Source organism: Podarcis melisellensis (assembly GCF_964234715.1).
Source record: "Podarcis melisellensis genome assembly, chromosome: 9".
NCBI lineage: Eukaryota > Metazoa > Chordata > Lepidosauria > Squamata > Lacertidae > Podarcis > Podarcis melisellensis.
The window spans coordinates 66741161-66765705 of NC_138541.1; the positions used below are offsets into that span (position 1 = coordinate 66741161).

Sequence of the window (24545 nt, forward strand, 5' to 3'; positions counted from 1 at the left end):
TAATTTTAATTGCTGACAAATTAGCTTGGATTGGATTTATAGCTCAGAGGCGCAATTTTTCATCTCTTGGGCCAGGGTGGATTAAAAATGGATGATTTTATATAAATGGATTTTTGAATAAATGAAATTATACCAAGTGCTCCCTAAAATAACTTGGTTTTAAGTTGTTTCTGAGTTTGAAAAAGCCATTAGAATCTACATTTACATTCTCTTAAAACCAAATCTGTTATCCCCCTGCTCAATATAGTACATTGAACCTAAGCCTGATTTCCTATGTTAAAGAATGAATGAGAAGCAAAAAAAAAAAAGGGGTCATGAAGTTGAGCATTACACAGATGACACAATAGGTTATGAATCGTATTAATTGTTGTGAAAATTGTACATATGTAGGCAGTCCAGTCAACCTAGCAGTTCGAAAGCACCTCCGGGTGCAAGTAGATAAATAGGGACCGCTTACCAGCGGGAAGGTAAACGGCGTTTCCGTGTGCGGCTCTGGCTCGCCAGAGCAGCGATGTCACGCTGGCCACGTGACCCGGAAGTGTCTCCGGACAGCGCAGGCCCCTGGCCTCTTAAGTGAGATGGGCGCACAACCCCAGAATCTGCCAAGACTGGCCCGTACGGGCAGGGGTACCTTTACCTTTAGGCAGTCCAGTAGATAGGCAGTCCAGTAGACAGGATGTTATAGCGGTATACTGTTCTTGGTAGCGCTGCAGCTGTACAGTGAATCAGATAAAAAAATTGGGACTTCCATTTTCTCTCCTCCTGTGTCGAGGGCTCCCAGGGGGCTGGAGGGGTCAGGAGAAGAACCACCTATGGAACCGCATGATTGGATATGGTCCTTAATTTCACAGCTGTTCCTGTAACTAGACCTAGATTCTGTAGTATAAAAGACATGGGAGCTGCACCCTAAGATCTTTGGGTTTTTGTTGTTTAGTCGTTTAGTCGTGTCCGACTCTTCGTGACCCCATGGACCAGAGAACGCCAGGCACCTCTGTCCTCCACTGCCTCCCGCAGTTTGGTCAAACTCATGCTGGTAACCTTGAAAACACTATCCAACCATCTCGTCCTCTCCCGTCCCCTTCTCCTTCTGCCCTCCATCTTTCCCAACATCAGGGTCTTTTCCAGGGAGTCTTCTCTTCTCATGAGGTGGCCAAAGTACTGGAGCCTCAGCTTCACAATCTGTCCTTCCAGTGAGCACTCAGGGTTGATTTCCTTCAGTATGGAGAGGTTTGATCTTCTTGCAGTCCATGGGACTCTCAAGAGTCTCCTCCAGCACCATAATTCAAAAGCATCAATTCTTCGGCGATCAGCCTTCTTTATGGTCCAGCTCTCACTTCCATACATCACTACTGGGAAAACCATAGCTTTAACTATACAAACCTTTGTTGGCAAGGTGATGTCTCTACTTCTCAAGATGCTGTCTAGGCCTGTCATTGCCCTTCTCCCAAGAAGCAGGCGTCTTTTAATTTTGTGGCTGCTGTCACCATCTGCAGTGATCATGGAGCCCAAGAAAGTAAAATCTCTCACTACCTCCATTTCTTCCCCTTCTATTTGCCAGGAGGTGATGGGACCAGTGGCCATGATCTTCGTTTTTTTGATGTTGAGCTTCAGACCATATTTTGCGCTCTCCTCTTTCACCCTCATTAAAAGGTCCTTTAATTCCTCCTCACTTTCTGCCATCAAGGTTGTGTCATCTGCATATCTGAGGTTGTTGATATTTCTTCCGGCAATCTTAATTCCATCTTGGGATTCATCCAGCCCAGCCTTTCGCATGATGAATTCTGCATATAAGTTAAATAAGCAGGGAGACAAAATACAGCCTTGTCGTACTCCTTTCCCAATTTTGAACCAATCAGTTGTTCCATATCCAGTTCTAACTGTAGCTTCTTGTCCCACATAGAGATTTCTCAGGAGACAGATGAGGTGATCTGGCACTCCCATTTCTTTAAGAACTTGCCATAGTTTGCCGTGGTCGACACAGTCAAAGGCTTTTGCATAGTCAATGAAGCAGAAGTAGATGTCTTTCTGGAACTCTCTAGCTTTCTCCATAATCCAGCGCATGTTTGCAATTTGGTCTCTGGTTCCTCTGCCTCTTCTAAATCCAGCTTGCACTTCTGGGAGTTCTCGGTCCACATACTGCTTGAGCCTTCCTTGTAGAATTTTAAGCATAACCTTGCTAGCGTGTGAAATGAGTGCAATTGTGCGGTAGTTGGAGCATTCTTTGGCACTGCCCTTCTTTGGGATTGGGATGTAGACTGATCTTCTCCAATCTTCTGGCCACTGCTGAGTTTTCCAAACTTGCTGGCATATTGAGTGTAGCACCTTAACAGCATCATCTTTTAAAATTTTAAATAGTTCAGCTGGAATACCATCACTTCCACTGGCCTTGTTATTTGCAGTGCTTTTTAAGGCCCATTTGACTTCACTTTCCAGGATGTCTGGCTCAAGGTCAGCAACCACACTACCTGGGGTATACGAGACATCCATTTCTTTCTGGTATAATTCCTCTGTGTATTCTTGCCACCTCTTCTTGATGTCTTCTGCTTCTGTTAGGTCCTTTCCACTTTTGTCCTTTATTATGGAAATCTTTGTATGAAATGTTCCTTTCATATCTCCAATTTTCTTGAACAGATCTCTGGTTCTTCCCATTCTATTGCTTTCCTCTATTTCTTTGCATTCCTCGTTTAAGAAGGTCTTCTTGTCTCTCCTTGCTATTCTTTGGAAATCTGCATTCAATTTCCTGTATCTTTCACCATCTCCCTCGCATTTTGCTTGCCTTCTCTCCCCCGCTATTTGTAAGGCCTCATTGGACAGCCACTTTGCTTTCTTGCATTTCCTTTTCATTGGGATGGTTTTCGTTGCTGCCTCCTGTATAATGTTACGAGCCTCCATCCATAGTTCTTCAGGCATTCTGTCCACCAAATCTAAATCCTTAAACCTGGGTACTGTTCAAGTATTTTAGCTGTTCTAGCATTCAATTAGTAGGCATACATTCCCCCTGCCCCAAAAAATGCCCTAATCAGAAAGTTGGATTTTTTTGGTTTAAATCATTTCAATATGTCCTGAACTATTTAATTTTCACAACAGACTTTATACCAGGCATAGGCAAACTCGCCCTTCCAGATGTTTTGGGACTACAACTCCCATCATCCCTAGCTAACAGGACTGGTGTTCAGGGATGATGGGAGCTGTAGTCCCAAAACATCTGGAGGGTGGAGTTTGCCTATGCCTGCATTATATGTTTGGACCCCATTGAAGTTGAAATCTAGATAGATGGGAAGGTTGTGATTTAAAAAGAAATTGAACGCCTCTAAATAATTACAACTATGTTTATATAATTACCACTACAGTGGTACCTTGGTTGTTGAATGGCTTGGCTCCCGAACAAATTGGCTCCCGAACGCCGCAAACCCAGAAGTGAGTGTTCCGGTTTGTGAACGTTTTTCAGAAGCCAAATGTATTCCGCAGCTTCCGATTGAATGCAGGAAGCTTCTGCACTCAATCGGAAGCCGCGCCTTGGTTTTTGAACAGCTCCGGGCTTCGAACGGACTCCCGGAATGGATTAAATTCGACAACGAAGGTACCACTGTATTGGACCGTAAAATAAGTGCTTTTTAAACTGAATTCTTAGTCCAAATACACATTAGAAAAATAGATAAGAATGCAACTTTAGCTAACGTCTAAATAACTCTTGAACTAATACCATAGTCTAAGGGCTTTGGTCTCAAACAGCATGAAACTTAGGAAGTTGCAAAAGCTTTTGGTGATATGCTCTTCTGTTCAAAGTCAATGCCAAACATGTCACCGGGTTTCCATAATCTCCTTGTAGGTTATGCAGCGATTTGAACTGTTTGAACTGTTTCTATCCCATCTTAAGCAGTAGGAGGCTAACTGAGATACTCGGCTTTGTTTCCCTTACATTTCCTTTTAATTTATTTCAGTCTTTCCTCCCAGGTTAGTTCTATTACTTTTCTCTCATTGACTGTGTTTGCCCAAATTTCAATTTTATATTTGCAGATTGGAAGAATTGGCCGAGATTTGTGCAAGATATGACATCCCCCACATTGTCAATAATGCATATGGAGTCCAGTCCTCCAAATGTATGCATCTCATTCAGCAGGTAAGGGACATTTACCTTTATCTTGGATGTTGTGTCTCTAGATTAACTAGAGTTTTACACCAAACTTTGAAACTTGGAGCTTTCTAGCTGGCAATACTGTGTTTCTTTTATTATTATTATTATTATTATTAATTATACCCCGCCCATCTGGCTGGGTTTCCCCATCCACTCTGGGCGGCTTCCAACAAAATATTAAAATGCAGTAGTCTATCAAACATTAAAAGCTTCCCTAAACCGGGCTGCCTTCAGATGTCTTCTAAAAATCTGGTAGTTGTTTTTCTCTTTGACATCTGGTAGGAGCGCATTCTACAGGGCGGGTGCCACTACCGAGAAGGCCCTCTGCCTGGTTCCCTGTAACTTTGCTTCTCGCAGCAAGGAAACTGCCAGAAGGCCCTTGGCACTGGACCTCAGTGTCCGGGCAGAATGATGGGGGTGGAGACGCTCATTCAGGTATACTGGACCGAGGCCATTTAGGGCTTTAAAGGTCAGCACCAACACTTTGAATTGTGCTCAGAAACGTACTGGGAGCCAGTGTAGGTCTTTCAAGACCGGTGTTATATGGTCCCGGCGGCTGCTCTCAGTCACCAGTCTAGCTGCCACATTCTGGATTAATTGTAGTTTCCGGGTCACCTTCAAAGGTAGCCCTACATAGAGCACATTGAGTAGTCCAAGCGAGAGATAACCAGAGCATGCACCACTCTGGCGAGACAGTCTGCGGGCAGGCAGGGTCTCAGCCTGCGTACCAGATGGAGCTGGTAAGCAGCTGCCCTGGACACAGAATTGACCTGTGCCTCCATGGACAGCTGTGAGTCCAGAATGACTCCCAGGCTGCGCACTGGTCCTTCAGGGGCACAGTTACCCCATTCAGGACCAGGGAGTCCCCCACATCCGCCCGCCCCCTGTCCCCCCAAAACAGTACTTCTGTCTTGTCAGGATTCAACCTCAATCTGTTAGCCGCCATCCATCCTCCAACCGCCTCCAGACACTCACACAGAAAACCAGGGCTTCTACAGGATCATCAGCTTTCTCCACTGGAAGACCCCCCCCCCCCCGGAACAATCAGGAACCCTCAGTTTCCTGGAGGATAGGGCATCTGAATGGGCCCCCACCCTTGCATGGAGGAATTGCTGCTACCAGTCCAAACTTTGCACCTGCAGTATGATGCTGGGGTGTGTGACGATAATAATACTGTCATGAGAGATTTTTTGTAAAGATATATACATGTCTTAAGAGACTGAAAAGGTGCTATATAAATACAAGGTGTTTATTATTGTTGTTTAATAATGTGATTCCTGCGTATGAATTGGCACCCATCTAATTTTTCTAAACCGACGGGCAGCTCAGCCCACAAATAAGTTCACCCAATAGTAAGGCCATTTTGAGCTCTCGGATATGGTTTTCCCAATTTGGGAGCTTTTGCCACCAGTACTTCTTCGTGCAAAATGACGTCACTGTTTGTGAAACTTCCTTTGTTGCAAAATTTGAGCTCCTTTAAATTGTTCAGCTGCTCAGATTTGCCACTGTTGTCTCTGTGTGATTGCGCTGATGTATAGGTTATGGATATGCAGCCAGAAGCAGCAGATTGAGTTAACACCTGCCCTTTAGCAGCATGCGATGGAGATGCCTGCTGAGGCAGGAGTCTTGTGCCCCTTTCCAACTGCCTATCTTGAGTATGAGTATAAATACTGTGGAACTTTTCTGCATCAGTAGTCCTTGTCTAGCCATCTGGCTAGCCAGTTTTCATAAGCTTTCTGCTTTCTTGATCTCTCCCCTCCCTCCATTTGGGGGTGACCCCTATGTTCAGATAGGCCAGACTTCTTGGGATTTTAGGAATGTGGCTCAGATTATTGCTGAAATCTGTTTGTTAAGGATATTTTAATCACATACGTAGTTATGGAATCTGAACTTTTAAAAAGCTGCATTTGGAAAGATGCAATTCTTGGTGACAGCAGTCACGAAATTAAAAGACACCCGCTTCTTGGGAGAAAAGCAATGACAAACATAGACAGCATCTTAAAAAGCAGAGAGATCACCTTGCCAACAAAGGACCGTATAGCTATAGGTATGGTTTTCCCAGTAGTGATGTATGGAAGTAAGAGCTGGAACATAAAGAAGGCTGATCGCCGAAGAATTGATGCTTTTGCATTATGGTGCTGGAGGAGACTCTTGAGAGTCCCATGGACTGCAAGAAGATCAAACCTATCCATTCTGAAGGAAATCAGCCCTGAGTGCTCACTGGAAGGACAGATCGTGAAGCTGAGGCTCCAATACTTTGGCCACCTCATGAGAAGAGAAGACGCCCTGGAAAAGACCCTGATGTTGGGAAAGATGGAGGGCACAGGGAGATGGGGACGACAGAGGACGAGATGGTTGGACAGTGTTCTCGAAGCTACCAGCATGAGTTTGACCAAACTGTGGGAGGCAGTGGAAGACAGGAGTGCCTGGCGTGCTCTGGTCCATGGGGTCACGAGTCGGACACAACTAAACAACAACAACAATTCTTGTCCTGTGGCCGATAAAGCCATACGGCAAAACAAGGGATGCATCAAAATACTTGAAGTGGGGAATTCACGTTGGTGTGGGGTCTGTTTCCCTGTATCCCTTATGTCACAGCACCCATGACACCTTCCTTCCCTAACTGTTCAACATACAGTGATATTAACCTACTCCAGCTGCTGGCATTAGATTCTGTTGGATGAGAAAACAAGCTAGCACCAACACACGCAGAACAAAACTATAATTAATACCAACAAGATTAGGGTTGTGGGAATTTGCTTTGGGGTAGGCATGTAGCCTCAGGGGTGGATCCTGATTTGCAAAACATGGTTTGGGGAGGGACGATCGTACGGTGGCTGCACCACATAGAACCGAGTGGGGTGGGGGTAATCTTGATGTATCAGGACAGAAAATTCCAGAGATAAAAGAATTATCTAATGAAAGAACTTGAAGATGAGAGACCTCTGTAACACAGACTTGTTATTAAATTGCCTGAGGAAGGTAAGAACTGGCGCTGGGGAACCAGGTGGGGCTTGCGCCCACCCTATCTTTTTCCCCCTAAGTCCTTGAACGCCAGAAATGAGATGCGTGTGAAGACAGTAGTATGGCAGACAATGAACAAGCAATAGGCCGGACAGTCACCACTCTTCCCATCCTCACAAACATATTTTCAGAGCTGGCTGTAGCCAATTTAACATTTGTATTGTGGAAAGCTCCACTGTTACATAGGAACGCTGAGATCAAAATGTGAAGAACAATTTAACTTTCTACATCACCTGTAATGGAAATAATAAATCACTTCTAATGATAGCCTTGTCAAGAAAATACTGAGTAGCACAATTGGTCCATTAGTCCACTGGGTTGCACACTGCTTTCTGTTTTGCTCCTGTTTGTTTATGATTTATGTTAAGACATTCAAAGGGATCACTTTTACTTATATTTTTAAATGTTTTCTGCTTTGCATTGGGAAAACGGATCTGCTTTGCTGATGGGAGATGCACAATTTATAGTAAACATGTGGGTTCTTGGGGTGGTAGTCAACTAAGTTGTACTCAGAGTTGACCTATTAAAATTAATATATAACTTAGTTGTGCTCATTAATCTCAATGGATCTACAGTGGTACCTTGGTTTGCATAAGTTTTGGATTACAAACACGGAAGTGCATGTCCCAGTTTGCAACCTTTTTTTTTGGATTACAACCCTTTTTTGGGGGGGGGATTATGACCATTATTTTTTTTTGAGGCCCCATTGGTGAAAGCACGCCTTGGGTTACAACCTGTTTTGGTTTACAAACAGACCTCCAGAACGGATTATGGTTGTAAACCAAAGTACCACTGTACTCAAAATAGAGCTGAATGTCACTCTAAAGCTCAATCTAGGCAGGGTGGTAGTGTTGGTAGATGGTTGACCACACCTGGGAGATAAGTGTTCAAACCTTTTTGAATAGATTTCCACTCCTTGAGGGTCAAATTCACAGACTGGAGGTGCTGTTAGATGCAGCCTGAATGGCTCTGTGTGCAATTCTATGTACAATTCAAAGGACTGGCTTTACCATAATCTATAAAGCCCTGTGTAGCTTGGGATCAACTCTGAAACAATGCATCCCCTGATGCTATCTGAGATGGTCATTGTCCTGAGTTCTCCCACCAGATGAAGAAAAGGAGGTGGGGAACAGGAGGACAGGTCCTTTTCTGTGTTGGCACCCTGCTTGTGGAGCACACACCATCGGACTGCACACTTGGTGCCTATAATGAGTTTTTGCCACTAAGGTGGTGGTGGGGGACAACATGTTTATCTGCACAGATGTTTTAACTTAGCATATGTTGTTCTGTTGTTTTATTCCTTGCTGATTTTAGGATCTTAGCTGGATTATTTTATTCTGCTGCTGTTCTATCTTAGCATGTTTTCTATTCTTAAAATGCCAGCCGCCTCCTAAGTCTCCTTGGTTAGGTGGGCTAGAAATACGTTAATGTAAATAAATCTTTCTGTTAAAAGACTCGTGCTTCCTAAACAGTTCAGCTTGAGAATGCAGATTAATTTAGAGAAGGTGATCCTCCAACTGTAAATTGAGATATGCAGTTTTGATCTTACAGAAAGGTCTCTTAGTGAACAGGAATTTTGTGGCTAAAACCTCATGGCACGTTTTGGAGAAGAGTGGTGTTGCAAGAGACCTGTCCTGTGGTTTTAATCTCTATTGTTTAACATGGTTTTCCAAAACAGTTTTAAGAAGGAACAAAGGAGCCCCTGTAAAGAAACCTGGGCACAATCTACCAGACACTTCTCCTGTCTCAAGCTCCATTGACGTGAATGGGAATCTGTCCCTTATTGATGATGTCCCTTAAATTTCCCGGGTTTCAAAGGAAGCAGCTCCTCTCCCTCCCTCCCTCCCTCCCTGCCGGCCAGGAAGGAGGGAGGCTCCAACTGTGTTGCTTGGCTGCGTTGCTCACCCAATAAGGAGTCTAAGAACGACTGGGGGGTGGAGCTTGCATGCCTTGTGCCGATCAAATCGGCCGCGTTGCCTGGGGACTCGCCCTTAAATTTCCCGGGTTTCAAAGGAAGCAGCTCCTCTCCCTCCCTCCCTCCCTGCCAGCCAGGGAGGAGGGAGGCTCCAACTGTGTTGCTTGGCTGCATTGCTCACCCAATAAGGAGTCTAAGAACGACTGGGGGGTGGATCTTGCATGCCTTGTGCCGATCAAATCGGCCGCGTTGCCTGGGGACTCGCCTTTGCTCAGCGCTTCCCAGCGGAGAGGTGACGGTGGTTTTCCTTGCTGCATCGCCTTTGCTGGGTTGCTGCACTGTGGGAACCACTGCTTGAGGCTTTGTTTGGCTGCTGGCTGGGCTTTCTGCCTTTGGCTCGGAGGGGCTCAGAAGCTAAACATACCTGTGCTTGGAAAATCCCTTATTTTGGCTGCTGATCCCTTATTTCCGAGGCTGCTGGTCCCTTATTTTCAAATCTGTAAGTTGTCAGCTCTGCAACACACTTATTTTTGGCTCCTCCTCTCCCAGAACTATTTCCCTTCCAACTGGTCATTCTAAAAAACTTCAAGACGTTTAAGAACAAATGCCTGAGTTTCCTTTCTTTCCTCCTCCTTCCCTATCTATTTTCTTTTGAAGGCAGACTGTCATTTTTAGTGAGCTGTCTGGGAGCCTTTGCAGCTAAAGAGTTGCTTTAAATAAATATGTGCCAAGAAGGACTGACAATTCTAATTTTCCTGGTAGGCTGTACTGATGGTTAGTGGCTTTGACTAATACTTTGTTCATCTGCCTACTGGGTTTATTTATCTTTTAATTAGCCGGCAAAAGAGAACCATAAAACAAATATAAAACCGATCAAAAACATCAGAAACAAAAGCAATTATCGTAGCAACAGTAAAAATACAAAAAGCAGCAGATATAAAATAAGCTAAAACTGGATTTTTTAAAGACCAGCTCCTTGTTTAATCACATAGATTAAGGATCGGTCCTGTTGGTTCTCATCTTGGTTCTGTGTCTGTCTTTCTAGGGAGCACGAAGAGGTCGAATTGATGTGTTTGTGCAAAGTTTGGACAAAAACTTCATGGTTCCAGTAGGTGGTGCTATCATTGCTGGCTTCAGTGACTCCTTCATACAGGAGATCAGCAAAATGTACCCAGGTATATAGTTTTTAAATGGATTTTTCTTCAGGAAACAATCCTGAAAGAAACTCAAATAGCTTATTCTCCCCAATGAGAAAAGAAATGATTTATATCTTATTTCTCTCTTCCCCACCCCCAGGAAGAGCATCAGCCTCTCCTTCATTAGATCTTCTCATTACATTGCTGACCTTGGGCACAAAGGGGTATCAACAGCTGCTAAAAGAAAGAAAGGTAATATTTCAAAATTAACTGACGGCAAATTACATCTTAAGCTGTAATAAACATGTAACAAATATTTTTGGAGCCTCAGCTGCAATAGGCACATGAAGCTTTTTTGTTTGGCCTGTAGCTAGGTCTTTGTTGTTGTTTTTAAATGGGCTGACAACCAGGGCTCTGTTTTCTCAGTACCTTGGATCCTGAACACCTTGCGAGTCGAAAGTTTTGGCTCCTGAACGCCGCAAACCCAGAAGTGAGTGTTTTGGAACACGAACGTCCGACGTGGCTTCTGATTGGAAGCCACACCTTGGTTTCTGAATATTTAGGAAGTCGAATGGACTTCCGGAACGGATTCCGTTCAACTTCCGAGGTACCACTGGATGTGCCATATTTCCACAGTGGGCTGGTATGCATGCAAAATTTATCCATAGTTCAGCAGTACAGTGGTACTTCGGGTTACAGACGCTTCAGGTTACAGACGCTTCAGGTTACAGACTCCACTAACCCAGAAATAGTACCTCGGGTTAAGAACTTTGCATCAGGATGAGAACAGAAATCGGGCAGCAGCGGCAGCAGGAGGCCCCATTAGCTAAAGTGGTGCTTCAGGTTAAGAACAGTTTCAGGTTAAGAACAGACCTCCAGAACAAATTAAGTTCTTAACCTGAGGTACCACTGTATACGGATGAGTCTCAGTGAGGCTGGGGCACTCCCCGCTCTTCTTGCTTTGTCCCATGTACAAACCAGGAATGCTCAAACCAGGAATCTTGACTTACAACAAACAATGGTAACTTGCCAATCAAACCAACTTCAGATCATGGGTTATGAAAGAAACTCAAATAACTTATTCTCCCCAATTCGAAAAGAAATGATTTATATCTTACTTCTCTCTTCCCTACCCCAGGAAGAGCATCGGCCTCTCCATCAGCTTCTTTAGCAAACAGGTGTTTGTTCTAAACCAAGATTCCTTGTTCACAAATAGCACTAAGCTGAGATTCTTTGAAACTAAAAGTTAACTTAGTTGAAGTCTAGGGCTGGGTGGTATCTGGTTTTCAACACTGCACTATATCACCAGCTAAACATTGTGATATACCAATGTCTGAAATAAGGATGGAGCTATGTAGAGGCATTGGCTGGCTTCACTGTTATTCTCACATCATGATTTTTGCTCTTGTGATTCGCTGGCCCCTGCAGGAGGCAGGGGAGAGCTGAGCTGGCAGAGTTAAAGGGGGCTGCAAGAACCGAGAAAAGCATTGGCTGGCTTTCCGGTTTTTCCCACGTTGTGATTTTAGCATAGCACACAAACACACATACACATCATGATTCAGGTTATATTGCCAGGTCAAAAATTATGAAACAGAAATTATATGGACTTCAAAACGGTTTGGGACGATATATCACCCTGCCCTTCTGAAGTCTCCCATGAGAGCCTGGAGCTTTGCTCAGCCTTGCCCATGTAGTTCTAAGTCATGGTTTAGCATTACATTCTGACCAACCTGGTGCCTTCCATCCTGGAAGCTGCAGGTTGTTCCGCATGAGTCACAACCTTTAAAGCCCTATAGGGCCTAGGACCCTCGTACCTACAGGACCGCCTCTCCTGGTATGTCCCACGGAGGACCTTACGGTCTTCAGACAAAAACATTGTGGAGGTTCCGGGCCCCAGGGAGGTTAGGCTGGCCTCGACCAGAGCCTGGGCTTATTCAGCTGTGGCCCCAATCTGGTGGAACGCTCTATCACAAGAGACTAGGGCCCTGCGGGACTTGACATCTTTCTGCAGGGCCTGCAAGACAGAGCTGTTCCACCAGGCCTTTGGCCGAGGCACAGTCTGACCCCCTCCTTTGGTAATCCTCATAGAACGCTAGCCCAATGGTTGCCATTAATTTGATTCTGAATTGATTTTAGAATGAATTGATTTTAGAATGTATTTCAATTAATTGATTGTGATTTTATGTAAATTGTGTTACTTTTACTGTTGTTAGCCGCTCTGAGCCCAGCTTCGGCTGGGGAGGGCGGGATATAAATAAGTTTATTATTATTATTATTATTATTATTATTATTATTATTATTATTATTATTATTAAGGCTCTGTGTGCAGTGGTGGTCCTGCCACCCCACTGAGCCCTTCCATTCTGTCTGGGGTTTGAATTATGGTCTTAGACTATAATAGCTAAGACATACCCAAGACCACCCAATAAGATTTTTCTGATAATCGGATTACCTAGCCCTCTAATTTCAAATTTGCAAGTATATTTTTCCCACGCTTGCCTTGATTTGCTGTCACCCTGGTTTATCTGCATTAAGTGCCTGGCTGCAACCTCAAATGAAACTGTGTGCTGGGTCTACGTGATGAGACCGTTGGGAAAAGAGAGCTGGATGTTAATGCAGCATGTAGTGGACATGTCTCGATCACAACATGTTTGGGGAATGGGACCTTGCATCAAAAACTGCCAGCAACCACCCAGCACTTCCCTGCCAGAAATGATGAGAGTAATTCAGGAACGTCCCTGCAAACCACCACCAAGTCTTGCAGTTGAGATGCCATCACCTTGTGATAAATGAGGCTGCAACAAGGCCTAATAAGATCAATAGAGGATGATTTCCCTTATTGATTCCTAGCTAAAAATAATCAAACAGGTCCACAAGCACAGTCTCAGTGCAACAACCAGCCCTGCGCAGGGGGGAAAGAACTGTGAGTGTTGAGATGCACTTGAGGTTGCAGAGGGACCATTTGGTCAACAACCCATTAATCACACCACAACATCTTTAAACTCTAGGCAACACAAAAACGACAATTGGAAGTACAATTTTAATTTGGCATCCCCGCTGTGTGTCTCGTTCATAATAGAATCTCCTAAATTTGTTCCTAACTTTGTAAAATTACTAAGACGAGACCCAGCTATATGCGTGTTGCTGCCCTTTCTTGAACTGCAACACTTCAGAGAGTGTGTTTGTATGTGGGAGAGGGTGCTTAATAGAGTGGTTCTCAAGCATTGGGGTTTTTTTAAGGGTCTGTTCTGGGAGTATTTGTAGGCTAACAAACTTGGGACATCAAAATGCAACTGGGACCTAGAGGAAGAAGAAGAAAACAAAATGGTAGCCAAATTATATTTGCAAGGTTTCCTCTGCTTTAACTGAAATGCATTTGTGGAAATCTGACTAATCTCTAATAATTGACCTGAATTGGCAGTACATCAACAAATACGGTATCATTGCTTTCCCCCACTTTAGCGTGATGTGAGAGATCTTCTGATTTGCTGATGTAAGGGATTCTTGACAAATGCATGTTACTTCAGTTCTCGCATCTCTGAACTCTTGAATATTTAATATATTATTTTATTGTTTTGCAAGCTTAGAGCTATTCTCGTGTTAGGCAGAAACAAAGTGACTCGCTGCTACCTAAAATAGAAGCCTCTCTAATTCATGCCTAAGACGCCTGTGCCGTTGTGCGGTTGCTTTGTGTAAGCAAAACAAAAAAATTCCAACCTGTGGCCTGCAGACAAATGGTTGAATGTGACATGTGGTGCTGCCTCCTCATTTTCTGCTGCAACAAGAATGTCAAGATATACTGTGTCTAGGTCGGTAGTTTCTTAGTAGTGCATGTCACAAGATATACCGGTAAATAAGATAAGCGCCTTGTGAATCTAGAGTACCCCACATGCATGCATATACGAAGGAAGCCACTCTCTACATCACTGCATGATTCACTGCTTTGATCTTAACTCCTCCCAAAGTTTGTGTGTGTGTGTGTGTGTGTGTGTTGGGATGTGAGGAAAGCTGATGTCAATTCTGCTGTGACCGCATCAGATGGGATGGGATCTGTCAGTCACTCCTGCTGAAAACTCATGGCAGATTTCGCCACCATACTCAAGAGGAGGCTGCCTATTTCTTCTCTGCATGAGTCATTGTACAGAGTTTGCTTCCTTCGAGCCAGGAGGCCCAGGCAGATCAGTGACTCGTGTTGAAGAAGCAGGGAGGGAAAGCTCCTGCAAGGGCAATATGTTCTTCCTCTTACATGTTAAAGGTAGTCAGAGAAGAGGGAAATATACCCAATCTTTAATACAGAAATGTTGAGACTAGTCTGGCCAGAAATCTGAGGAGCAGTGGTCTAGGTACCAGCAGGAACAGCTAATTTGTAATTGTTCTAGTAAAGTCCCATAGTGGTACCTTGGCATAAAATTAAGTGAAATTCCTAATGATTCTTCACAAATATACTATTAAAAATGAAGACAATTGTACTGTTCCAGTCCACATACACACAGGTTTCAAAAGTCAGTCTATACTTCTTTAAAGTTGAGGGTTAGATTCATAGCGTCAGTGCTTAGGGTTTTATTGAATGTAGAGCTGTGGCTAAGGTTCTGTCGGCATAAGGATTTTGCTTGTTCAATGAACCTTTCTACTCAGACCATCCCAAAAAACTATTCTGTTCTGGTGTTTTCTCAAAACCTTCCAAAGAATATCTGGGGACAGCATAAAGTGCACTTGAAGAGAGGAGGAAGAAAGGATCATTTTGAATTGCCGGGAACCACCAATTGCTTTGGTAGATGACAAAGCTCAATGAAGACCATGTATCTTTAAAAATGATTAATATGTCACTCATTTGTTATTGCTTTAGTTAATATAACAAATAAAGAATTAGATGCTAACAATTTTGGTGAAGAAGCAAATCTAAGCAACTCAACCATATATTTTCACTGAAACAGTAGTTCTGCTCCATAAGCATTATTTTCTAAATGTTGTGAATCAGTTTCTTGTTTCAGATTTGTTGTAGAAATAAGAACTATCACCTTGCTTTTCTTTAGTGTACTTTGAATGTGTGTGTTCCTGAATGGTAAAATTTAATAGTGGTGGTTTATTGCCTTTTGCTCTGTGAAAGCTGAGGCACAGCTATTATGTTCTCAGCAGGAGCTATTTATAGCTTGACATTGAGTGCTCTTTTCTATATTGGTTCCACTACACCTTCTCAAATAAAGAAGCCAGGCTATTAAAAAAAAAATCAGAATAATTTTCTCCCTTTTCTTGCCTTATCCTCATGTCAAATCTTATTGCAGGTTATTTGAGCTCGCATCAATAAAGAGCCTAGCCAGTGTCTTGCAGAGGGGAGGTTAATCTCTGCAGCAGAACCTGATAGCTCGGCCCAGATTCCTCCTCCCTCTGCATGACGCAAAGGAACATGTTTCATGCTCTCCACCTCCGTGAGCGATAAATGGATCCATGACAGCCTTTTGCAAGGCCAGAGCAAGTACTGGAGGCTTTCAGTGCTTTTGTAATACTGTTGACAAATAAACAGGCTGCCTAGGGGCTAGGGAGTGTTTGCCCTAAGGCAGCATCCATCCCCTAAAATGGCAATCTATCCTTCTCCCATCCCAGTTATAACCACCCATTAAGCTCCACTACTGAACAGGCAGTTTGAATGCAGGCATTGCTAGCCCACCTAGCCTTATCCACTGTACTGCACTGCCTATCTTAGTAGTTTCATGCAACTCTTGTGCAATGGAGGAGCTGTGTAGTGCTTTTCGGCAAGCTTATCTATCAGTAATCTGTCTTGTCTGGTTGAGATGACGCAGGATCCAAACTCCCCACTTGTCTGTGTGGAATAGTCCTTTCACACCTGCACAGGTGGAGAAAGATCATTTCCTTCCCGCAGCCACTATTATGGTAGTGGTGGGGCGATACTTGGAAAGGAAGCATAGAATCATAGAATCATAGAGTTGGAAGAGACCACAAGGGCCATCGAGTCCAACCCCCTGCCAAGCAGGAAACACCATCAGAGCACTCCTGACATATGGTTGTCAAGCCTCTGTTTAAAGACCTCCAAAGAAGGAGACTCCACCACACTCCTTGGCAGCAAATTCCACTGTTGAACAGCTCTTACTGTCAGGAAGTTCTTCCTAATGCTTAGGTGGAATCTTCTTTCTTGTAGTTTGGAACCATTGCTCCAAAATGCCCTATGGGTAAGTAAAGTGCCTGTGCATTGCTCTTTGGATCCCAACCATTCATTTGCTGGGTTTTTTTTCCAAGCTCCACTTAAGATTTTGGAAAGTCTAGTTAGATGAAACACTAAACCATGTCCACTATTAATGATTACAGATGAAAGAAAAAGAAAACCTCACATGTCTAGGGCTTTGCCTGCACACTGGGAACTTCCATTCACACAAATCAAGCACAGGCCAAACAGCACTGCTCCAGAAGCTTACTATATATTAAAATGTATGCCACTTCATGGAACCTTCAGGCCCCATAAAGCAGTATACAATTATATTAAAAAATGGAACAAGCGCACCATAATTAAAAGGATCAGTACAATTAAACTGCAATCAGCAGAAAAGCCGCATGTCATGTAACCATGCAGAGAAAACAAGTTAATTTAGACCAGTGCTTTTTTTCTTGGGGGGATGCAGGGGTACACATACCCCTAAACATTTTGTAAATCTAAGTTTGGCCTCATTGAGGGGCAGTATTTCAATGAGTAGGAAAATGAGAGTACCCCTAAACATTTTTTAAGGAACAAAACACTGATTTAGACTAGAGGCCCACCAGTCTTGAAAAGGTTAGTGGCAAAGAGGTTAGACCTGCCTCTCAAGGGATCTATTTCCAGAATCTAAGGGTCACAAAAGCAAAGCCCTGCCCCACTTACCTGCCACCCAGAGTTTAGATCATGGGTAGGCAAACTAAGGCCTGGGGGCTGGATTCGGCCCAATCGCCTTCTAAATCCGGCCCATGGACGGTCCGGGAATCAGCGTGTTTTTACATGAGTAGAATATGTGCTTTTATTTAGAATGCATCTCTGGGTTATTTGTGAGGCAAAGGAATTTGTTTTTTTCCTTTCCAAAATATAATCTGGCTCCCCACCAGGGACAGTAGACCAGCCCCCTGCCGAAAAAGTTTGCTGACCCCTGCACTAAACCATGGTTGGCATGATGAACATGCACCAGGCACAAGACTCTGGCTCTCTGATCTTGGCATATGGGGAAAGGAGGACGGCAAAGAGAAAACATTGGATTCCGTTTTGTGGTCCAATGGTTTGCCACTTCATCTAGATAGGCAAACTTTGCCACAAAAAGCAATTAGAAGTTTCTAATCTTGGCACGAAAAAGGAATGGAAAGGGGATGGGGAAACAGTTGACCCCAAAGCTCATTCTCATACTGCCAAACCATGGCTTCTCCGTACATCAGAGTAGCATATGGTTCTGTTCTAACAAAGAGTCAGCCGAATGCTCCTGAAAATAACTCACTCAACACGTCTACTCACTCAAACTGTGTAACATGGGACACACACATTTGAGACATCTGTTTTCTTTTGTGTGAAAACTGCAATTTGTGAATATCTCTGGGTTACTGGTTGTTGAAATCCATACTCAATTATACTCATTTAAGAGCTGTGGATATGCCACACATTTTGGAGCTAACTTTTTTTTTTTGTTTTCCCCTCAAACGCTGCTGATCTAGCATAAAGCATTGTTTTACTTGCCTTTTTAATCTAATCTCTTCACTTCCCCGATTGGAAATTTAGCTGGCATTTTAGTGCTTAGGTTGTTCAATACTCTTCTAGTATGATAAGATCCTTTTGTGTCTTGAGTTAAATATAGCACTTGCAATGTAGAAAAATCAATGGAATTCGGTTACATTTCTCTTAAGTAAAACTTGTGTTTGGAGTCCTCGTAATTTCTTCACAGAGTAGCCAGATTTTCTAATAGAGGTTAGATATGGATTTGGCCTCACAAAAACTATTGCCGAATACATGGCACTACTAATTTATCGTACGGTAAACTGCTTAGTTAGCTGCTTGTAAGATCTAGACGCGTATTAAAATGGGGAAAAAATAATTCTGAAAGGCAGATCATTTAATAAATCACGGGTGTTTACTGTTTCGTTCCCCCTTGTTTCACCATGTCACTTCAGTCAGCCAGCCACAATTAATTAATAGCTTTAACGTCCTGGTTTTAAATTAGCTGGTTTTACTGCTGCGAAAAGCTCCTAAAAGCTCAGCTCTGAAAGCTGCTTTGTTTGGGCTTCCTTGTGGTAGTCTTGCTTGGGGGATTAGCCAAGGGGTGAAGATTTCTGCCAAATCCACTATCCATGGCGTGTATATTGTTCCTTGGCTTTTGTGAGGAGGTGGACATGGGTTGCTCTTCAGTCCTCATAATGTTGGATCTGTGAGAGGTGGCTGGTCTAATCCCTGCCTCCGAAACTTTTCCTGCCACTACACTGTCTGAGAAATTAATTTGATTTGAACTCAGGGCTCATCCAGACTTCATTTTGTGCTGTGTTTCTGGGCACAGGTCTGTGTCCTAGTGTTTGTTTTTTTCTTTTCTTGTCCTGGTGCTTTCCCCAGGAAAATCTGTGTTTTGCTGCTGAATCGGAGCAAACAGCAATTGGGTTTTCTGCCATTTGCTCCGATTCAGTAGTAAAACACAGATTTCCCAGGGGGGGGGGAGCACCTACTTTGGGATACAAGCTTTATCTGGGACCAACTAAGTTTCCCTGGTCTTTGGTTGCATCCTTCCAGCTGGTCCCTGTAAAATAATAATAATTTAATAATTTATTATTTATACCCCACCCATCTGGCTGAGTTTCCCCAGCCACTCTGGGCGGCTCCCAATCAAGTGTTAAAAACAATGCAGCATTAAATATTTAAAACTAATAATAATAATAATAATAATAATAATAATAATAATAATAATAATAATTCCTGTAAAAGGATGCAGGAAAACACTGCTCTTGGGTTTCCTCAATGCTGTTAGATTAGCCAGCAGCGCCTGGTCTTTGTTGACCTCAAACCTGCTTGATGCTGCTTTTGTTTTAATGGAGTAGTCTAAATATTAAGTAGGAAATACTTGGCGGCAAACTTGAAGACACAAATGTCCGGTGAAGAATAGCAAAAAAAGAATTAAAAGCAGTTGATCCCCTTCTCTCCCCCTAGGAAATGTTTTCCTACCTTTCGGAGAATGTGAAGAAATTAGCGGAAGCTTACAACGAGAGGCTGCTGGAAACACCTCACAATCCCATCTCCTTAGGTAATTAGGGTGGTGTGGGATGGTTGCATCTGCAGAGAAGAAATCTGCAGTGTAATAAAGCAAAGGGTGATCATATCATGGTAAATGTGGTTTGTGACTTTTACTTCTGAACTGTCCAGGGAAGGATTTGTTGTTGTTGTTAATGGGAATTACAGTGATACCTCGGGTTACAGATGCTTCAGGTTACAGAATCCACTAACCTAGAAATAGTACCTCAGGTTAAGAACTTTGCTTCAGGGTGAGAACAGAAATCGCACGGCGGCGGCAGCAGCGGGAGGCCCCATTAGCTAAAGTGGTACCTCAGGTTAAGAACAGTTTCAGGTTAAGAACGGACCTCTGGAACGAATTAAGTTCTTAACTTGAGGTACCACTGTATAGAAATGTTTAAAATAAATAAATAGGCTGATTCCCCCCCCCCCCATATGAATGGGACGCTTAGGCATCCCTCCCCTCTCTCTCTCTCTCTCTCTCTCTCTCTCTCACACACACACACACACACACACACTTTTCCAAACCTTTCTACTAATGTTTGCTGTAGAAAGGAATTATTATAAATTACAGTAACCTTGTTAACTTGTATTTTCAGCTATGTCACTCAGAGAGCTAGATAAACAAAGTGGGACAGCTGTCACGCAGCTTGGATCTATGCTTTTCACCAGACAAGTGTCTGGCGCAAGGTAAGTACTTCCGTTAACGTCTCAGGTTCAAAAACGCATTGAAGCAAATTTTCTGGGCGCAAGCCGCACGTCAGTTGGAGCCAGTTTCAAAATTGACCCAAAAGATATGCAGAGGTTGGCAGGACAGAGCTTGCATGCAACTTGGTTCTGTGCATGTTTACTCTGAAGCAAATCCCACTGATTTCAGTGGCACTCGCACCCAGGTGAGGGCAGCTGGAACCCAAACCTCCCTTATGTGGGGCGTTGGTAGTATGCTGCCTGCAGAAAGTCGCAAAGTGTGGCATTCCAAGGGCAGGGCTGAGATGGCCCTGGATCAACTGGATCCCAAGTTGGTCTCACAACCAATGACTGCCAGCATTGGTGGTTGAGAGTCTGGATTGGGCCCTTAGTAGGTTTGCTTTCCTTTTGTTGTTATTTAGTCATGTCCGACTCTTCGTGACCCCATGGACCAGAGCACGCCAGGCACTCCTGTCTTCCACTGCCTCCCGCAGTTTTGGTCAAACTCATGCTGGTAGCTTCGAGAACACTGTCCAACCATCTCGTCCTCTGTCATCCCCTTCTCCTTGTGCCCTCAGTCTTTCCCAACATCAGGGTCTTTTCCAGGGAGTCTTCTCTTCTCATGAGGTGGCCAAAGTATTGGAGCCTCAGCTTCACGATCTGTCCTTCCAGTGAGCACTCAGGGCTGATTTCCTTCAGAATGGATAGGTTTGATCTTCTTGCAGTCCATGGGACTCTCAAGAGTCTCCTCCAGCACCAGAATTCAAAAGCATCAATTCTTCGGCGATCAGCCTTCTTTATGGTCCAGCTCTCACTTCCATACATCACTACTGGGAAAACCATAGCTTTAACTATACGGACCTTTGTTGGCAAGGTGATGTCTCTGCTTTTTAAGATGCTGTCTAGGTTTGTCATTGCTTTTCTCCCAAGAAGCAGGCGTCTTTTCATTTTGTGGCTGCTGTCACCATCTGCAATGATCATGGAGCCCTTTCACCCTCATTAACAGGTTCTTTAATTCCTCCTCACTTTCTGCCATCAAGGTTGTGTCATCTGCATATATGAGGTTGTTGATATTTCTTCCGGCAATCTTAATTCCAGCTTGGGATTCATCAAGCCCAGCCTTTCGCATGATGAATTCTGCATATAAGTTAAATAAGCAGGGAGACAAAATACAGCCTTGTCATACTCCTTTTCCAATTTTGAACCAATCAGTTGTTCCATATCCAGTTCTAACTGTAGCTTCTTGTCCCACATAGAGATTTCTCAGGAGACAGATGAGGTGATCTGGCACTCCCATTACTTTAAGAACTTGCCATAGTTTGCTGTGGTCGACACAATCAAAGGCTTTTGCATAGTCAATGAAGCAGAAGTAGATGTCTTTCTGGAACTCTCTAGCTTTCTCCATAATCCAGCGCATGTTTGCAATTTGGTCTCTGGTTCCTCTGCCCCTTCGAAATCCAGCTTGCACTTCTGGGAGTTCTCGTTCCACATACTGCTTAAGCCTGCCTTGTAGAATTTGAAGCATAACCTTGCTAGCGTGTGAAATGAGTGCAATTGTGCGGTAGTTGGAGCATTCTTTGGCACTGCCCTTATTTGGGATTGGGATGTAGACTGATCTTCTCCAATCCTCTGGCCACCGCTGAGTTTTCCAAATTTGCTGGCATATTGAGTGTAGCACCTTAACAGCATCATCTTTAAAATTTTAAATAGTTCAGCTGGAATATCATCACTTCCACTGGCCTTGTTATTAGCAGTGCTTTCTAAGGCCCATTTGACTTCACTCTCCAGGATGTCTGGCTCTTTCCTTTAAGTCACCATAATTACCCCTGAAATGTTCAACAAGTTAGGTTGTTCTGTGTGTTTTTTTCTGGGTGTATTTCTGTATGTAACTTTTTTTCCTTTTCCCCTCCCCTTTCAGGGTCGTTCCCCTTGGGTCTCAGCAAACAGTGAGTGGTTACACTTTCAAAGGCTTCATGGCCCATACAAACAAATACCACTGTGCCTACCTCAATGCTGCTTCAGCCATTGGAATGACGAAGGAAGATGTTGACGTGTTCTTGAAAAGACTTGATAAGTGCTTGAAGGCTCTAAGCAAAGGGAAGAACGATGAAAAAGGTTCCCCGGCGCTGAATGAAGAAGTGGCCTCCGGTATGGAAAAGTGCAATTTAGTTGAAGAAGACGACCGAAAATAGCTTAAGGAAGATGCTTCCCAACTTAGGAGGTTCAGCATTTATATCAGGGTCATGTCGTGCAACCTGCAGTACAATTAATGGGGGGAAATAATCAAAATGTTAAGTGATGCAGGACACATTCCTGTGATGCATTAATTCCTTTTAAAAGAATGGGAGGTGTTCAAGTGCCCATTGGTGCTGTTGTGCAGCTCCCATTCATTTCAGTGGGTCTTGCACTTTCCTTTTTATGTTTACACATTCGCATTCCCTTGTGAATGATAAATATTGGAGCGTGGCTTTATTTTCACCTAAGAAACCAGTTCTTTGGTTAGGGAATTTTCCTTTCTGTATAACGCAGGTTATTCAGTGATAACAGGTTATTCTCTACCTACCATTTTGCATGTGAGCGAAAACGGAAAGGGATTTCATTTTTAATTCATCCATAGTCCAATAGGCTTTGCTTTTTTTTGACTCAACAGACCTCTTACAGATGGAAGCTTTATGGGTTGCCCTGTGATGGTGCCTTGCGTTCTGTTTTAGAGTTCAGGAGAAGCCAACATGATGTGCAGAGATTGTTGGACTCCCATCAGCCACAGCCAGCATAGTCAACGGTCAGGGACATGGGAGTTGTACAACAACATCTGGAGGATGCCATATTGACTACCACTGCTGTAGCGCCTCAAAAGGGGGACCATTTCTCCTGTGAGCTGATTTTAATATGTTATTATGCATTGCTGCTTTCCGCGTATTGGATTCCATATTATGACAGTAACACCAAAACGCAATTCTGAAGTCCAGAGTTATCGTCAGAGTCAGCTAGCATTCCTTCCACCTCTGGGTTGGCCCCTAGCATTGTAGCACTGCCTACGTTCAGCGAATTTAGAAGGTTATCTCAAGTGGTGTGAGATTCAGGCAGAAGGAAATGGTAACCATGGAAGTTGGGTATAAATTTACCCTTTATGTGCTAAAGAATATATGGCAGTAGCTATTCTTGCTTGTAATCCTGTAACACTATACTACGACTGTAGTATATGTGTGATTGCCATTTATGCATAACGGAGCCAGGATACTCAGTGACTGATTCATAACTGTTGCAGCAACAGTACTGAGTTATTGTGCTATTGGCACAGGGGGTGCAATGTTTGTTTCTTGTTCTCTCTCTTGTGTCGGGAAAAGTCGTCTAGATAACATTTATGTGTTACGCATCTGTATTTTGCAGTCTGGCATTCAAACTTGGTTATATGGGATGTTATGACATACATAACTACACTCTACCTTATTTGCTGCAACCTTCCTGTTCCATTTTCACTCACCCAGCACCCTTAGGTGAGTTTTAAAGTGAAGCATCAACTTTATTATAAGGGAAGCAAGGTAAAAGATGGTGTAGTTCTGCCAGTGAGAACAAGACAACTTCAAAGGTCGCCCACGCACAAGACTCAATACAAGGTTATTATGCATGCTGCAGAACCTCTGAATTCTTTAGACTTAAGAGCTTTAATTCAAATAATTGAGTTTGATTTGTAACGGGTTGCTGTAGACATAAGTAATTACTATCAGTGGATGTTCTCAGGTAAATTTAGGTGAGCGCTCTGGTCATCTTAATTGAATAAATTATAAGTTTTTCCTTGGTTTTTTGTGGTGAATGTTTTCTACCCCTCACCTTGCCACCCACCAAAACTCAATTTTTCCCAATTTGTGTATCATTTGTGAGAGGATGACTCAAAAGACCTCTTCATTTATGTGTGCAATATCACCATTTCAATTGAGAATCCCGTGCTTAGGGCTGGTGTGCAGCTTTTATGGTAATGTGATAGCTCTTTTATATAAAGTCTCCCACGAGGCAGCTTTCACCATCGTGGAAGCTGATGACATTATGTGACAGCTCACGCTAATTGTGCAATTTTCTTAAGTAGGCAAATTCCCTTTAAGGCTATGAGCATTTAGGAACTTCAAGCTTCCCTGCTATTTATATACTCATTTATTAGAGTTATATTCCACCTTTCCATCGGGCAGCTCAAGGAAGTGTACATGGTTCTCCTCTTCCTCATTTCATCTCCACAACAACCCTGAAAGGTAGGCTGAGAGGCAGTGACTGGTCACCCAGTAAACTTCTTAGCTGAGTGGAGATTTGAACACTGGTCTCCTAGGCCCTAGTCTGACACTCATCCACTACACCATGCTGCTCTTTAAGCTAGGTAGAGCAATATTCCCCAACCTGGGGGCCTTCAGAGATTTGGGAATT

General features: G+C 43.4%; 1 protein-coding gene across 2 annotated transcripts in view; it reads left to right on the forward strand.

Moving 5' to 3' along the window:
* The window catches only part of SEPSECS (Sep (O-phosphoserine) tRNA:Sec (selenocysteine) tRNA synthase), a 43793-nt gene extending 19860 nt beyond the window's left edge, over nucleotides 1-23933 (forward strand). The window contains exons 6-12 of one of the 2 annotated variants that reach the window (XM_081924543.1): nucleotides 4018-4120; nucleotides 10120-10249; nucleotides 10371-10462; nucleotides 19365-19458; nucleotides 20045-20135; nucleotides 22051-22078; nucleotides 22844-23933. In XM_081924543.1, the coding sequence (XP_081780669.1) occupies nucleotides 4018-4120; nucleotides 10120-10249; nucleotides 10371-10462; nucleotides 19365-19458; nucleotides 20045-20135; nucleotides 22051-22078; nucleotides 22844-22963 (658 nt within the window). In that variant the 3' untranslated portion in view covers nucleotides 22964-23933. Of the gene's footprint in view, nucleotides 1-4017; nucleotides 4121-10119; nucleotides 10250-10370; nucleotides 10463-19364; nucleotides 19459-20044; nucleotides 20136-22050 lie in introns of both variants that reach the window. The other variant, XM_081924542.1, reaches the window with a different exon arrangement.
* Nucleotides 23934-24545: the final 612 nt, after the last annotated feature.